The sequence below is a fragment of the Melanostigma gelatinosum genome (assembly GCF_949748355.1).
Source record: "Melanostigma gelatinosum genome assembly, chromosome: 4".
Classification (NCBI taxonomy): Eukaryota; Metazoa; Chordata; class Actinopteri; order Perciformes; family Zoarcidae; genus Melanostigma; species Melanostigma gelatinosum.
In genome coordinates, this window is record NC_136637.1 from 19,310,382 (window position 1) to 19,326,228 (window position 15,847).

Consider the following 15,847-nt stretch of genomic DNA (forward strand, 5'->3'; position numbering starts at 1 on the left):
ACACACACACACACACACACACACACACACACACACACACACACACACACACACACACTGAGACAATTCCAACTGTAGCAGGGTGAGACACCATCAGTGTCTTGGTGTTTGTAACATGCGAGCATCTTTTATTTTCCTTGGAAGTGAATTAATGGCAGTTTGTGCTCGAGCACTCCCCATGAAAGCTTTTCTCTTGAAGAGCATCAGCAGCCGTTATGGTGGCCTTGGCAAAGCTGCAGACTCCCATTCATGTTGTGTCTTGTTATTTTTATGTTGTTTTGTGTGTGTGTGTGTGTGTCTGTGTGTCCTTCTGTGACTCACTCGAGCAAAAATATGAATGAAGGTTCTGTCTGTGTGGGGCTGTAAGGTATTAATATTCAGCGTGCAGGACGCAAAGCAAATGTGCTGAGTTTGCATGTAGAAAGGTGTATGTTTCCACTGAAAAACACACTGGAAGGTTGAGTTTATTTCCCATGAAGGTTCAATGTCTGCCATCATTTAAAAACTGAAGCACATCATGAAATGGGATGGAACCTATTTACAGCAGAGCAGAAGACAGAGCAGAAGGAAGTTCCAGGTCCACGTGGTTCAGTTCAGATCCAAACTCAGCAGCTCTCTCAGCTGTTGCTCCTGACAACGGCAGGAGGAGGGGCTTGCTGCTGGCAGGGTTTTGGTAAAAAATGCTAAGCTGCCAAGCTCTCCCTGTGGGACGCGGCCCGACTGCTCAGTCCTGCTACTTGGCTTTGCTCATGTGAGCCCCCCCCCCCCCTCCCCGGGCCTGCAGTCAGGCTGCAGCGATGAGATACATGCACACGGGCTCATCGAAGACACGCGACTTGACATGCTTTGCGTTCACATGTACCATTTGAAAAGCCAATCGTTTGATAGGCTGACAACATCTTTGCAATAGCATCCCTGCAGTTGCAAGTGAACATTTAGCAAAAGGGAATCACAACATTCGTAGTATTATTTGTTGGGTTTTCAAACTGCATTTTAGTGTAAACTCAATGGAAAAGTCAGAGTGACAAATGCATGGCTGCAACTAATTATTTCCATCATCTGCTGTTTTAGTCTCTAACATGTCAAACATGTCTCCTAAAAAACCCAACCAAGTGTCCAAAATGCAAAGATATTTAGTTTAGATATTTAGCAGCAAATACTCATGTTTGACAAGCTGGAATTAGAAAATGTTTATATATATATATTTTTTTTTTAAAGACTTTGATTATGAAACTAAACTAACAACTAAACAAACTGAGTTGAGATCACTGGTGCCGAGCTACAAGGGATTCATTTTTTGATGTTGGTCCAGGAATTTTGAAAGGAATTCCAAACGCTGTGAGATAGGGCATGCTTTGTTATCATGTTCAACTTTTCTTCTCACAAAGTATCTAATATTTCTAAACATTTTCTGAGATTAAAGTAAAACTGCATTTCCTATAACCTCTTCACAACAGTGCTCTGTTTGCATCAGATGCAACTTAAAACAGTTCAGATACAACTGAATGCGATCAGTAAAGAGTAAAATGAGGCTGATATCTCGAAAGAGACGTGCAGGAGTGAAACTAAAGAGCTGAACACAGACAGTGTGTTTGGTGAGATGTACACAAACACTCAAAGAGAGCTTTTATGAAAGAATACTCATGTAATGTCATGTTTATGTCCTGGTCCAACATAATGTTGAGGAAATGTGGACAAACCGTCTTGATGTCCCACACTCTTGTGTGTTTCAGGTGGGAAGGTGAGCTGACCTGTCCTGTTGCGTCCGTCTGTCCGGCTTTCAGAGCTCCATGTTGAGAGGAAACTGAGAAACACAACATGTCTGCTGCTAACGTCAGCCCGCTGATCCTCACCCTCCTCCTCCTCCTCCTCTTACCCTCGGTGAGCTTCTTTGAATTGTCTTTTTTCTTTCTTTTTATTCTACCTTTAAAGGATACGATGTATAATCTGCCTTCAGTTTCTGTGTGTGAGTCAGCGTGCAAACCGACACGGCAACAGGTGGAGCTTTACATGAATAAATTCAGCAAACCGGTGTCGAGGCCTGATGTTCGTTCACAGATAGTTGAAGTAAGCGTATGGAGTGTCTGCATCAATAATTCAATGACAGGCAGGAACGATGGATAAGGATGTGCTCTCATTATTTATTCAGCATTATTCCTGTCTGTTAAATCTTTGACGAAGGAGAAGGTCCTCCATCCTCTCCTCTCCTCTCCTCTCCTCTCCTCTCCTCTCCTCTCCTCTCCTCTCCTCTCCTCTCCTCTCCTCCCCATAAAAAGCTGTGAGCAAAGCTGTTGTTAAATGTGAGTCATCACCCTTGAGCTGAAGGGTTCTCTGAGAAACTGAGGGATGAGCTCAAGGGAAGATGGTGGACGACAGCTGCAAGTTGTACGAAAACAATCAGAGAGCTGTTCGGATGGACAAAGTGTTGGAAATGAAAAATGGCATACACTAACTACTGATATACTGGGCGAGTTATGCTTTGTGCTCCCAGTCAAACTGAGCATGTTTTCATGTGATACAGATGTTTGGGTTAACCATAGCAGTACGTATGTGCGACAAACTAATATACTGCTTTTGACCATTTAAAAAAAAGCACATGAAAACTGTAACAAACTGCCAAAACACATGTGCAGAGTTAAGCCAGATATCAAGAGATCTGCAGGCTGATGATTCACCGTCATGCGGTCCCCCCTGAGTCCTCTGTCAGCATGCCTAAAGCTTTTGAACAGAACATTTCTGATTTAATGGAGATGAGCTTAAGTTCAATTTATTGTCATGGATTTAGCTTTCAAATGCCTTTCCCCCATACTTGAAGTTTTCTGTCGGAGATGATGTCGGCACAGCCGAGAGAAGAGGTCTAACCTCCATCAATATGAATTTCAAAGCAGAAAGTAAAAGATTCATGGTCCGGTTGAATATAAATAACCACGTCTTTTTTCATGTCGCCTCTTTTTGAATATTGTACCAAGTCCTCACTAGAAAGCAGTTGGATGAAAGCTGCAAACAGCAGCAGCAATCAATTTATTCTAGCTTCAAATAGACAAAACATTTCCTCAGTCAGGGTTGGATATGCCACCGACATTTTTCATTCGATTTCCACCAGTGTGTGGGATTGAATGATGTCTAGTGTTACGGTTGCAGATTGCATCCAAATGAACACCTCTCCTCTCTCCCCTCCATTTCCAAGCCTGCAAGTGCACTACGGTGGCCTTCAGGTGTAGCGTACAAATGTGACAGGGTCTCTCTAGAGCCAGTGTTTGTCCGTTCTGGGCTACTGTAGAAACATGGCGGTGCAACATGGTGGACTCTGTGAAGAGGACCCGCTCCCTTTGTAGATATGGACACATTCTAAGCAAACAAAGAGACAACAATTCTTAATTTCAGGTGATTATACACTAATGAAAAGATATATATGATTTAATTTCTGCTAATAGATCCCCCTAAATGCTACACACTGCAACTTTAACACCCAAAACTAATGAATCGCATTGATGACAATTCATATGATATTGATTGTGTCAGTGAACACGATCGCATAATATAATGTAGTTAAGCAGCCGGACTGGTTTTAAATATATGAAGCAGACACACACACACACACACACACACACACACACACACACACACACACACACACACACACACACACACACACACAAACATGTAGTGTGAAGCTGAGCATCCTGGCGGTACACAGTTTGACCTAATTAGATATTGTGAAGTGATATAGGGCAGAAAGATGCAAAATAACAAGTCGCAGGAGATTAAACAGAGGAATAAACACAGAAACTTCTCTTTGTACTTTCCAAGAGTCACAGTGCGTTAGGCTTTCCTGCTGCTCCCACCCATCAGTAACCCGTACAAATGAAGTTCATACGCACTTGATCTGCACCAACCATTGATGTTCGCTGGCAGCATTCAGTGCCAAAGAATGAAGGAGAGGCTTTAACATAAAGCCATGAAACGGCAGGATAATGACCCTTTAACACCGGAGGGCTCATGATCTCGTGCTGCTAGTCAGTGTTCATATTTTTTATCACCTAAATTATGAGTAATGAATGCGCTCAACTCTTTTTAGTTGAAATCTCAAAAAATGAAACATTTATCAGCACAATACCACTTTACAATTGTGATCTATCAACGCATTGATGTTTGCAAATGTATAACCATGACCCAACTGTTTCACTCCATGACACGTCGACAGGGGTTTGAACCTATCTCACCTGATTAGGCCTTCTCTCTGTAGAGTTGGTGCACCTGTAAAGGCAAGACAAATGACTGTCACATGGAGTTTGGTGATGGTGAAATCTTCCCAGATAGCTCCACCAAACTTGAACCTGAGCAGAGGCTTAATCAGGTGGACTGAGTGAAAACACCTGTGTGTGTGTGTGTGTGTGTGCGTACGTTGGACCTTTTAACAAAGTTGTTTTACAATCCTAGCCTTTAATGCATTGTGAATTATGAATCAGCATTGCTTTGTTTCAATTTGCAAGGTGAATCACATGTTTAAAACTGCAACGTAATACAGAATGCAGTTCAGTTTTATGGGAATTTAATTTTGTTCAGGACACACGGTTGTTATGTTCAACATCCAGAAGTAATTTCAACTGTTGATATAAACATATTGATTATTTATTTGTATTTTTTCTTCCCAACACAATAATATGACTGACTAGTGTCTCCAATGTCTTACTAATTGACGAATGATTTAAGATGGAATATCGTCCACATTCAGACCCAGAGAACATCATCACCTGTGCTTTTACTGCCGGCGCACTCAATTCAAACTGTACCCCTGCCGACGGGCTGCTGTTGCTAGAGAGAGTGCAGCACATACATCTCCGGGCAGATTCGTGGACACAGAGAGTGTGTCGACACTTGTTCCACACGGTGCCCCCGAAACGACTGCGTCTCTATTGCTCTGCTAAATCCTCAGTGTGTGGATCCCAAGCGGGTGCTGTTGACGTCAGCGGATGAATGCTCGACAGCTCCTCGGCTCCACCTCGTAAAGCCGTGACGTGGCGTCTCCCGGACTGACGCCAACACAGAGACACAAGATCATCTTCTTACCAGACACAGCCCAGCATCAGCCCCCCCCCCCCCCCCCCCGACCCCGACGTCAGACCTGCATTGTGCAGCTGCCAGGGGGGGCTGTGAAGGAAGCGGCTCTGGACGTGACCTCCTTGTCTTGAGTCGCAGCTCTGGGACTCTCTGGCCTCGAATTGTGTTGAAGCCACTTGAGCGGTACAAGTTTGAACAGTCACCTCTGTGTGTCTGCTTCAAAAACAGATGGGTGTAACGCCTGGCACGGCCCAGTGTGAAAAGCGCCCGTCTAAAAAGCCTTCCCGGCCTTGTTTTCATGACAATGATGCCCCTACTCTGGGCCAGTTAGCATGGGGAGATTGCCAGCAGCTCTGAAATGGTTTGTTTAATTGGTTGAGTGTTTAAACAGATCCCAGAGCTCAGACCTCTCCTACACTGTGGCGTGAACTGCACGGTGAAGCTAATGAAGCCGCCTCGTCCATTTTACCTTTGGGTCCTTCCTCTGTGCCCTGATGTAATCTCCAGCCACTTGACTCTCTCTCTCTCTCTCTCTCTCTCTCTCTCTCTCTCTCTCTCTCTCTCTCTCTCTCTCTCTCTCTCTCTCTCTCTCTCTCTCTCTCTCTCTCTCTGTTATTGTTGTTTTCAGGGTTCGAATCAACAGGTGCCCTCTAACTGTGTGATCAAGAGGGAGCAGGAGAAATGCATGGAGATGATCGCCTCGGACGATCCTGGGAATGATCCAGAATTTGGTAGGCTTGTTGGCAGTGTTTGTGTAGCCTTTAATCCCTTCCCCTCATGCTAACAACTACTTTGTTGATGCTGTAACAACTTTCAACATGGCCTCATTCAAATTCAAAAAAATAATAAACGCAGAGATTAATAACAAGCACATCTTCAGGGCTGGCATACTAATGAGTGGGAGATAGTTCTCCATATTGTGGCTTGACTCTGACCTGCTTGTCTGCAAAGAGAGATCATTTGAAAGACTTGATGATTGAGCATAACTAACTAATGCAGGGCCAACAGAGAAATTCGGCAAAGCAAATCAATTCATGTATTTCAATCCACAAGCGAGGGAGTCGCCAAAGCTTTAATTGGCAGCATCTCATGATGATGATCCTTCAAATGAGAGTTGGTTAGAGACACAGTAAGTGACTCTCTGTATGACGGATGAAGGGAAGATCAAACTGAGTGAGAGGCTTTGTGCCAATTCTACCTAAACTTGTTTAGAAGTCTCTTTTGGTTTGGAGTGGTCGTCCAAAAAGACACCTACAAGGTTTGAAAGGAATCCTCGACTGCTGTATGCAATTTGAAGCAGAAACTACATATAAAGACTGTTGCGTTTTCATTTTAAAGATCTCAGGAAGTTTGACTTTTCCAGTCCCAAAGAGGGCATCGAAGGATGATTACGCGATGAAACTGTCCCAAGAGTACCAGACACATAAAAGGCATACAATCTCTTATAGTGTCTTTCCTTTGTTGGCCTGAGCTTTCTCTCTCTCAGATGCTTTTCTAAAAAAGAGAGATATTTGTTCATAGTGGGCGCTGGCATGGGAGCTGACATTTCAGCCACCGTATGTATGCGAGTTTCAAGGATCTGTGATTTTGAAGTAATGATAAATGAGCTGCAAGTGGGCCTCCCCCCCCCCCCCCCACACACACACCAAAATGAACATATGGCTTTTAAGAATCAAACATGTTGTGTTCTCAGGCTGTCCGTGGATGTGGGACAACTTGACGTGTTGGCAGCCTGCCAGGATTGGTGAGGTGGTCGAGGTCAACTGTCCCGAACTCTTCTCTCAGTTCATGAATGAAGAAGACGGTCAGTTGCTAAGGACTTCCCATGTACCGTTAGCATCTTCTTTAGGCTCCCTGTTCTTGTGTGATTTTACCCTAATATTTCAAATATGCAGGTGCTGAAATGGGAAATTGTACACGGGTCTGCTTCTCTCCCTGATTTCACTGTAGAAATAAGTCTGTGTATGCCATAATCCAATAAAGTGTCCTGTGTCCACAGAGCTGGGGAAGGTGAGTCGTAACTGCACCGAGTTCGGCTGGACAGAGACCTTTCCTTATTACATCGAAGCCTGCATGTATGAGGAAAGGAACAGCAGCCACCTGGTTAGTACATCACTGTCTGCAGCTGTGTCAACGAGAAAACGCTCAGCTCAGCTTTTTTTCAGTGTCTGCTGTGCTTGTGTTTTAGGACATGTACTATGTGTCAGTGAAGGCTCTGTACACTGTGGGCTACAGCACCTCTTTGGTCTCCCTCACCATGGCCATGGTCATCCTGTGCAGGTTCAGGTGAGGCGTTTGGCGGTTGAGGATCGTACTGCAGCTGGGAGGGGTGGTGCTGGGGAAACACCAGGTTCATCAGGCACACATGACAAAGTAGTAGAAGTGGTGGAAGTTTTTCCCTCCTTATAGATGTCCACGTCCCTTTTTTACGGCGTGGCAATCAAAGTGTTTCAGATGTTTTAAAGTGAAAACATAAAATGACTGGTATTATACAGAAGATTGTTTTGCTTTAGTTTTAGTTAACACATTGATTCATATGATAAAGTCCTGCTCAGATGTATAGCGATGCTCTGGTAGGCCTGTCATTTGATATCATACAGAAGCTTTTAGTACTAGTAATACTACTATTGGTACTACCAGTACAGTTGCAATTATTTTACTACTACTATCATCCCTCTACGTGTTAGTACTACACTACTACTGACGTATGAATACAGCTGGAATCGCTACATCAATTATTATCACCATCACTAATACTGCTGCTGCTACCAGCACTACAGTACTAATACTACTACTGCAATTATTATGACTCCAGCTACTACTAGTACTGCCAGTGCTGCTGCTACAACTACAACTACAGTACTACCACTACTGCTATTACTACAATTATTACCACTTTCTGCCACGACCACCGCTGCCACTACTATTGCTATGTGACTGTAATGAATTACAGCAGTACAAAAGTCAGTGTATTGTTCCACTGCATGTGGTGCTTTTCTTTAACAAAAATGCTCAGTGTGTTCCTGTCTGTCTTCACAGGAAGCTGCACTGCACCAGGAACTTCATCCACATGAACCTATTTGTGTCGTTCATGTTGAGAGCTATTTCCGTCTTCATCAAAGACGGCGTGCTGTACGCCAAAGAGGACAGCGAGCACTGCTTCATATACACCGTGAGTAACACCGACACGCCTGCACACACGCCCACAACGCCGTCTGATCTCATGTTAACAGGCAGCAGAGGATTTGTTCATTCATATGGATTTCTTGTCTTTTTTCTTGTCTTTTACCTCTTTGAAGCTGGAGTGTCGAGCAGTGATGATATTCTTCCACTACTGCGTCCTCTCTAACTACTTCTGGCTCTTCATCGAGGGTCTATATCTCTTCACTTTGCTGGTGGAGACCTTCTTCCCTGAAAAGAGATACTTCTACTGGTACATCATCATTGGTTGGGGTGAGACAACAACCACGTCACGCACACCCGAGTTCTTATCTGATGGGTGGACGCGTCGTAATTAATGTTTGTGTCACATTTACAACAGGAACCCCCACAGTGTGTGTGACCATCTGGGCGGTGCTGAAGCTGCACTTCGATGATAGCGGGTAGGTTACGAACAGCAGACATCAGTGTCTGTTTGCTGGAGTTGGTCTGTTCCTGCGCTGAATGTGTTGTCGTATCACTCCGCTCTCTCAGGTGCTGGGACGTGAATGACAACGCCGCCATCTGGTGGGTGATCAAGGGACCTGTGCTCGCTTCCATTATGGTACGTCATCGCTCTGCTCCATCAAATCAATCCATCCATTACCAAAGATATATTCACGACGTGACATTTTTTTCCTCTACAGATCAACTTTGTGCTCTTCATCGGCATCATCGTCATCCTTGTCCAGAAGTTACAGTCCCCAGATATCGGTGGAAACGAATCCAGTATTTACCTGTAAGTCTGTTTTACATTCACTTTATATTTGATCATTTTCTGCCTGACATTAGCGTGATATGTTGTGATAGCTACACTCATTATTTCAAGCTGACTTCATGAGCACATGAACAAAATGTCTGCATTTATTTAAGGCAGATGCCATTAGCACACAGGTGTGTCCTTAGCCAACAATTATATTTGCACTCAACCTGGACACACATTAGATACTGTATGTGTATATGTAGCCTACTGTAGGCTATGGATATTGTTTTTATATTTGTATGGATAGTTTTGTCGCCTAAAATTGAACAAACTGTAAAATAAGTCAACTAAGTGTAAAAAAAAGGCTTTTCATGGATCTTGAAACCTGGTCTAAGTTCTAAGTTTCACCCATCCATCCACCACAACCTACTCCTTACATATACGTTGCCACCTTTTCTACACTAATGCTACTATTATTACTTCTGCCAGTTGAGGACTAGGGATGAAAACAAACATAAATGTGTGAACTAGCAGACAGATGGTATGGGACCGGGTTTGCTTTCCTGCAGCATGTATTTCCTGATACATCTTGAGACCTCTATGACTGAACCATTATGCAAGAAGTGCTGTTGAATTCATTGGGACCGACTGTTGTCAGTCCTGTGTGAGCGAATTATAATGAGGACACACATGCTGCAGTCTCGTCATAATGGTGAGTGTGTTATTTTGCAGGAGGTTGGCCCGCTCCACTCTGCTACTGATTCCTCTGTTTGGGATCCACTACACTGTGTTTGCCTTCTCCCCTGAGAACGTCAGCAAGAGGGAGCGTCTGGTGTTTGAGCTCGGCATCGGATCCTTCCAGGTGACTGTTTCTCCGTCAATGGCCTGGATTTAGAAAATACAAATACAAACTGTGGGAAAGGTGGCTTACTGTCACAGCCAGTGAAGGAAGGATGGAGGACATGAACAGAACTGTACACTCAAAAACGAAGGCTTTAGACCTGACTGCTGCGAAACTAGACTTGACTTGAAGCTTGAAAGCAAAAATATTAAGAAAAGAGTAAAGAAACACTATTAACAGATTTAACAATGGATCGTACTGCTTTTATTCACAGGAGTGTTTCATTACACTCACACAGGTGTTTTCACAGTGGCAGTGTTTTTATCGCATGCTTGGACCCTCTGTGTCTCCTCAGGGCTTTGTCGTGGCCGTCCTCTACTGCTTCCTGAATGGAGAGGTAAACATCCTTTAAAACAATTACTGACACCATTACACCAGTTTTCTGATGCACAATTTAATTAAACATGCATAACAACATCACCGACCTACAGCGTATCCGCATGGACTACATGCGGTTTGAAATGCATGGAATGGATGAGGCTCATCATTTTCAGTTTATATTTTCAAACTAATTTTCAAACAAAATATTGCTAATTTGCTGGTCAAGCAATTTGTAGTTCAACTGTTATGAGCAATCTGGCACATAATCATTTCTTCACTTTCTATTATATGGGCTGATTTCAAAGCTCAGATTCTTTTTGCAAAAGGAAATACAAAATATTTTTGGCTGTGTGGGGGCGTAAAATCCACCAAAATTGGTTTAAACCAACGCTTCCCTTTAAGAAAAATACATTTTTGAGTGAGAATCTAAATCTGAGCCTTAGCTACAGCACAGACGGAGCGAGAGTGAGACTGAAGGACAGTGAGCTTGTCTCTTTCCAGCGAGGTCCATTAATAATGACCTTGTGAAGTACATCCCTCAAGGTGCAATCGGAGATCAAGAGGAAATGGCGCAGCTGGACGGTGAACAGGTACTTTGCTGTGGATCTGAAGCACCGGCATCCTTCGCTGGCGAGCAGTGGTGTGAACGGGGGCACGCAGCTCTCCATCCTCAGCAAGAGCAGCTCGCAGATCCGCATGTCCAGCCTGCAGGCCGAGACCCCGGCCACCTGAGCGACACCGGCGCCTCTTCCGGACCTGACGCCGCCAGACCTACCACAGCCGCCGTCGTCCCGATGACCAGCCTCGCCAACCCGTTCCTCAACCCGTACCCCAACCCGTACCCGGACGAAAGCATGATGGAAACCCAACTTAACTCCAGTGACCCAGAACAGCCTCCAGTCTGACCCGCCCCACCCCCCTGAGACATGACCGAACCCGAATGTCAGGTGCCAAATGATGAATCTCGTCACGTCCCGACCTCTGATCCAGTTCAGGGGTGGAACACAAACTCGGTCCACCTGTTCCTGAACAGCCGCTCAGCTTCAAAGGGCACGGTTAGGAACTCTAGTGTATATCTGGTGTCTTTGTCAGGCTGCAGAAGAAGCATGGTTATCTCTCTGTATATACTGTATATACTCTTTGTCTGGTGCTGCAGTTATCTGCTGCTGTACAGCACAGGGGACCAGTTCATTACTGCAACCCTCTCACGGTGATCATTCCAGTCTGTCTGAGGAAGCTTTCACATTTGTCCTCAAGTGTCAGAATTTCCTCAAAATGTGTTTTAGACTGTAACTACGCACTGGATTCCTCTTTAGATACAGACGTGAAATGAAGAGGCCTCGCTTCAGACACTGGGCAATGTAAATACCTTACATGGGCACTCCAACTGATTGTCCCGTTGAGTATTCATTAGGCTGTGATGTGATGTAAAAATAACCCCAGTGATGTCACAGTGATGTCATCAAGGTGATTTTAGCTTGGCCTTGGAAACCACACATTCTAAACTAAAAAACTGTTACAAACTGAGGGCATTGTGTTTGAAAGACGTGGGTATTTACCAGGCAAGCAGGGTCTTTGGAAAAGATCCAGTTTGCTGCATTATGGGAAATGTAGTGTCGGTGGAGCTTGCCCCAAACCCTGGACTAAAACTCATAATATCTCGGCCTCTGCTGCTTTGAATCTGATCGCCCTGATGTACAGAAAATACCGTAGATGAGTCGTTTTGTTAAATACGTTGACGACAATTTAAAGAATGATAGTTCACACTTACATCGGTGTTGGAAATTGAACTTTTCACCATCAAATCATTGTTGTTGATAGTGCAAAGGGTCAGCTGATACATTATGGACCCCCAAGTCAGACCCAAACTCATTCAGAAAGCTCAGTATTATTTCCCACTACTGGCACAAACAATTGTTTCCTGTGTGAACTGTGACTGATATATAATGGGTGTTGAAGACAACTAGACAGTGGAATGTTGAGAAGAAATTTCTCGATCTTGAGATCTAACAGGTGGAACTTGGAAAAGCAGTGTTTAGGAGGAGGACATATTTTCTACATTTATGTGAAATGCCAAAAAAAAGAGAGGAAAAAAACAACAACATACCAGGGTTAGATGATGACTCGGAGGGTCTTCGGATGTGTGCACAGCGCTGCAGTTTGCTGACTACGACCACAAACACAAACCTCTCTGTTGAATCTCAGCACTGGACTAAAGCGTCGCGAGATCAGTTGTTTGCATGAAGTTGCATATTGCCCATGTGGTTTTGTTTACTTCTTTTTGGTGAGAATTCAGTGTTTACTCGGTTGTTTATTTCCTTTTTCCTCATGAACTTTCAGAGTCTATCGGGCTGTTGTGGAGGCCACACGCTGTAATACTGATTCTCTTTGTCACTTTGTAAAGCGGAGTCTCTTCAACAGCCTCCTGCAGGAAGTTTCAACGTCGTACTGGTTGAAGTTAAGGTGTAGAGACCATCGGAAACATCACAGCACTTCACTGTTTTTGGAAAGAAATGATCCTTTGAAAACAAAGCTTGGCATTTTGATTAATGAGGGCTCGGACAAATCTCTCAGACCGCCTCGCAGTATTTCTCTCTTTCTGCAGTTATTGTCTCTGGTGGCATTTGCTCTCTTTATGCTTGAAAGCAAGCACATTGAGATGAATGTTATGCTTTCGAGAGTGGGACTTTTACCAAGTAATCTAGTCCTTCCTGGGTTTTTGCACGGCCGTATCTGTTTGCAAAGGCCGAGTTAGCTTTGCAACCGGTGTCACTGCAGATGTTTCTTTTGGTCTGACTCAAGTATCCTCTGAATCCTTACGTTCAACTCTACTTCGTGTCTCCACAAGTGACTTTAAGCACACATTTTGACTTCTGTTGATGATTTAAAAGAAGAAAAAAAAGAGAGATTTGTCTTTTTAATTTCAAAACAAAACTGCAAAGTCAACAAAATGATTGAACAAAGTGCTTTTATGATGTTGAAGACTAAATCAGTATTTTAAACTTGGAGGCCTTCAAAACTTTAACTTGTCTTTGCTAAAGATGAGCAAATCATATGACCGATTAGTGTTTCAAATAAAGCAGTGCGACAGTATATTAACTCAGTCAATGTACAGTACGGTATATCACATGCGCAAAAGAATAAATATGTTCTCTAATTTTACTGACACAACCTTAATTCTTATCAACAGCAGAACAGTGGAAAATGACTGGACTGTAAAAAGTGTCATGTACCTGAACCACAAAATAATTTTTCATTTTCATTTCATACTCATGTTTGTAAGGGCGCTGTATTCTTAATTTCCACTAAATATGACTGAATTCTTAATTATTGTAAGAAGAGACATTATTTGCAAAACAAAATTTCTGAAATGTCTTTAAAAACAAAGTGGAACTGAAGAACTCCAAAACAAACAATTAGTAGATTATTTGATGAACATATTTGCTCTTTCTTTTCTGGATACACATCATTTATGACTGATAATACTAGAAAGTTAGTCTATCTGCTAAATTCAATATAATACTGTGGTTACATGTTTAGTTTTTCACATCAGAAGTTTGAAGTCATGCAATAAATACATCTTTGGTCATTTGCAGGTAAAAAGACGTCAGTTACGGAGTCCCGAAACCGTCAAAATGTTGGATAATAATTAGTTTTTAAAGAGCAAAATTACTCAAGTATTAATTTATTTTAGCAACTGATTGGTGGTGAAGGAAATAAAAAGCTTTTTTTATTTTGTCAAAGTAAAAGCATGAATCTTAATATTTAATTTTTACTTTTAATTTTAGATTTTTTTTAATGTATTCAGTTTCACTTGTTTTTCCATTGTTTTCAACAAGCACTTAAATCAGATTACCCAAATTTCTCAGATTATTTGCATTATTTACATTTATATTTCTAAATTATTCATTCAACTGTTCTCTTATATTTTTAGTACAATATGGTCTAAATGTTTCAAAACCTTTGCCACGTAGCCAGAAAGTGGTTCTCTCTGTTTTCAGCTTTATTCTAAATATCAAATGTCAAAATAAAGAATACTGTGTCCTAAATGACAGCCCTACTTTTAGATTAAAACATAACAAGGTCCATTTGTAGCTGTTCTGGAGCTTTCAAACGTGATCATTATTACCATAATTTAGTGACTTGTGTTCTCAATAGACATTGAAATACGGTAACTGAATACAATATAATTGATTAACAGCGGAGTTTAAAACTAACGAGTTCAAGGTCCAATTTCACACAAACATGTCAAGACATTACTACACACAGAAGGTTAAGACGGGGTTGAATTTGGTTTAAACAGTTGTTTGACATCACTTCAGTCACTATATTGCAATGTCCAAAATATTCTTACTAGACACTGAAGTAGACTGCAGATACTTAAATCAGGACCAATACATCTCTAAAAACTTTCACTTTTGAACAAAATTCTGTCACATCTATGTTTTACTCTAAAAGCACATATCTTGACCTGCAAACTACCAAATTGACTCATTTCTGGAAGTCCAGACCATGCAAAGGCAAATAAAGAAAAGAAGGGCTGACCGGAAACTGTATTGTGTTGTTCTGCTGCTGTGTGTGTGTATTCAGTGTGACCTGCACTAGATAGATGCAGGTCTAACAGCAGCCATAGGAGGGGTCCGGTTTCATCTTGTGATGTTTGGGGAAAGGGCTGGACAATCACCACCTCTACTCTGGTTCAGTTGAGTTCATTACAGACATTTTGACAATCTCACCGGGTCATGAGCCTAATTTTGTTGTTATATATACACATATAAATATATGAATTATTTTCCTTTAGTGTTAATATGGGAGTTTGGAGCCTTATATTGCCAGTACTATGTTGATGTCAGACAAAGATGTTGCTATTATTATAAGGATAAATATTAATTACAGTCTCTGAACTATGAAGTAGTTAGATGAAGTCTTCTAAAGGTCTGTAGTCAGCCTTTGTGACTAAATATACTGCAGTTTAAATGTGCGAGGCAGAAACAAGCTGCCAACGTCCTACCTTGTAAATGGAGTTTTCTGTGGTTCAAAGTGAATAACGCTGTGTTTTCATTTTTTTTTTTTGATAATTTTTCTCAATGGTGATCGTGTTTGCTAAAAGTATAAAGCCTCCTGTAATGCCTCTGTACTCTCTAATAGGCTGACGCATGCGTGTTAAATCGATCTCATTTGACCAGCAGATGTAATCACAAGGTATCGGGCGGATCTTTCAGCCCATTAAGGGAATCTGAGCTGCGTGTTGTTTACGAAATGGCCGAGGCAATGAATAAGCTAGAACATGAATATTGGGTTTCAACTGTGAACGATTTATCGAATTGTAGCTCTAGTCCCGTCAGGACACATTGAATACTTTTCCTTTGAATGTTAATCTTTGCGAACATGAGGAAAAGTAAAGTGCCATAAAACATTGCTGTACCCTTTTTGTTCTTAATGATTTTTACTGCATAGCATGACAAGACAATTGATTTCAAATGTGACTCTTTTTTTTTGCTTTTTGATGGTGTTTTTTTCTTGTGTTGCGTCATTGTACCAATTGCCTGTTTAAATCAGCTAGAGGTAAAAAAAAAAAGAAGCAGTTTGTGTGCTGATGGCTGAATGTAAAAGTAAGTTGAAGCACTCTGCTGCGAGCCTACTGTCCGCTCATGAGCTCTTCT

At 42.3% G+C, this 15,847-nt stretch overlaps 1 protein-coding gene across 1 annotated transcript; it reads left to right on the forward strand.

The window, feature by feature from the left end:
- Positions 1 to 1,818: 1,818 nt before the first annotated feature.
- LOC306776366 (pituitary adenylate cyclase-activating polypeptide type I receptor-like) lies at positions 1,819 to 11,089 on the forward strand (the record flags this gene model as incomplete). The annotated part of the gene is made up of 13 exons (XM_079267029.1): positions 1,819 to 1,881; positions 5,690 to 5,792; positions 6,755 to 6,865; positions 7,061 to 7,164; positions 7,250 to 7,347; positions 8,101 to 8,233; positions 8,361 to 8,514; positions 8,603 to 8,663; positions 8,755 to 8,824; positions 8,907 to 8,998; positions 9,695 to 9,824; positions 10,159 to 10,200; positions 10,715 to 11,089. The coding sequence occupies 13 exons, from the start codon at positions 1,819 to 1,821 to the stop codon at positions 11,087 to 11,089; spliced, it is 1,536 nt and encodes a 511-aa protein (XP_079123155.1).
- Positions 11,090 to 15,847: the final 4,758 nt, after the last annotated feature.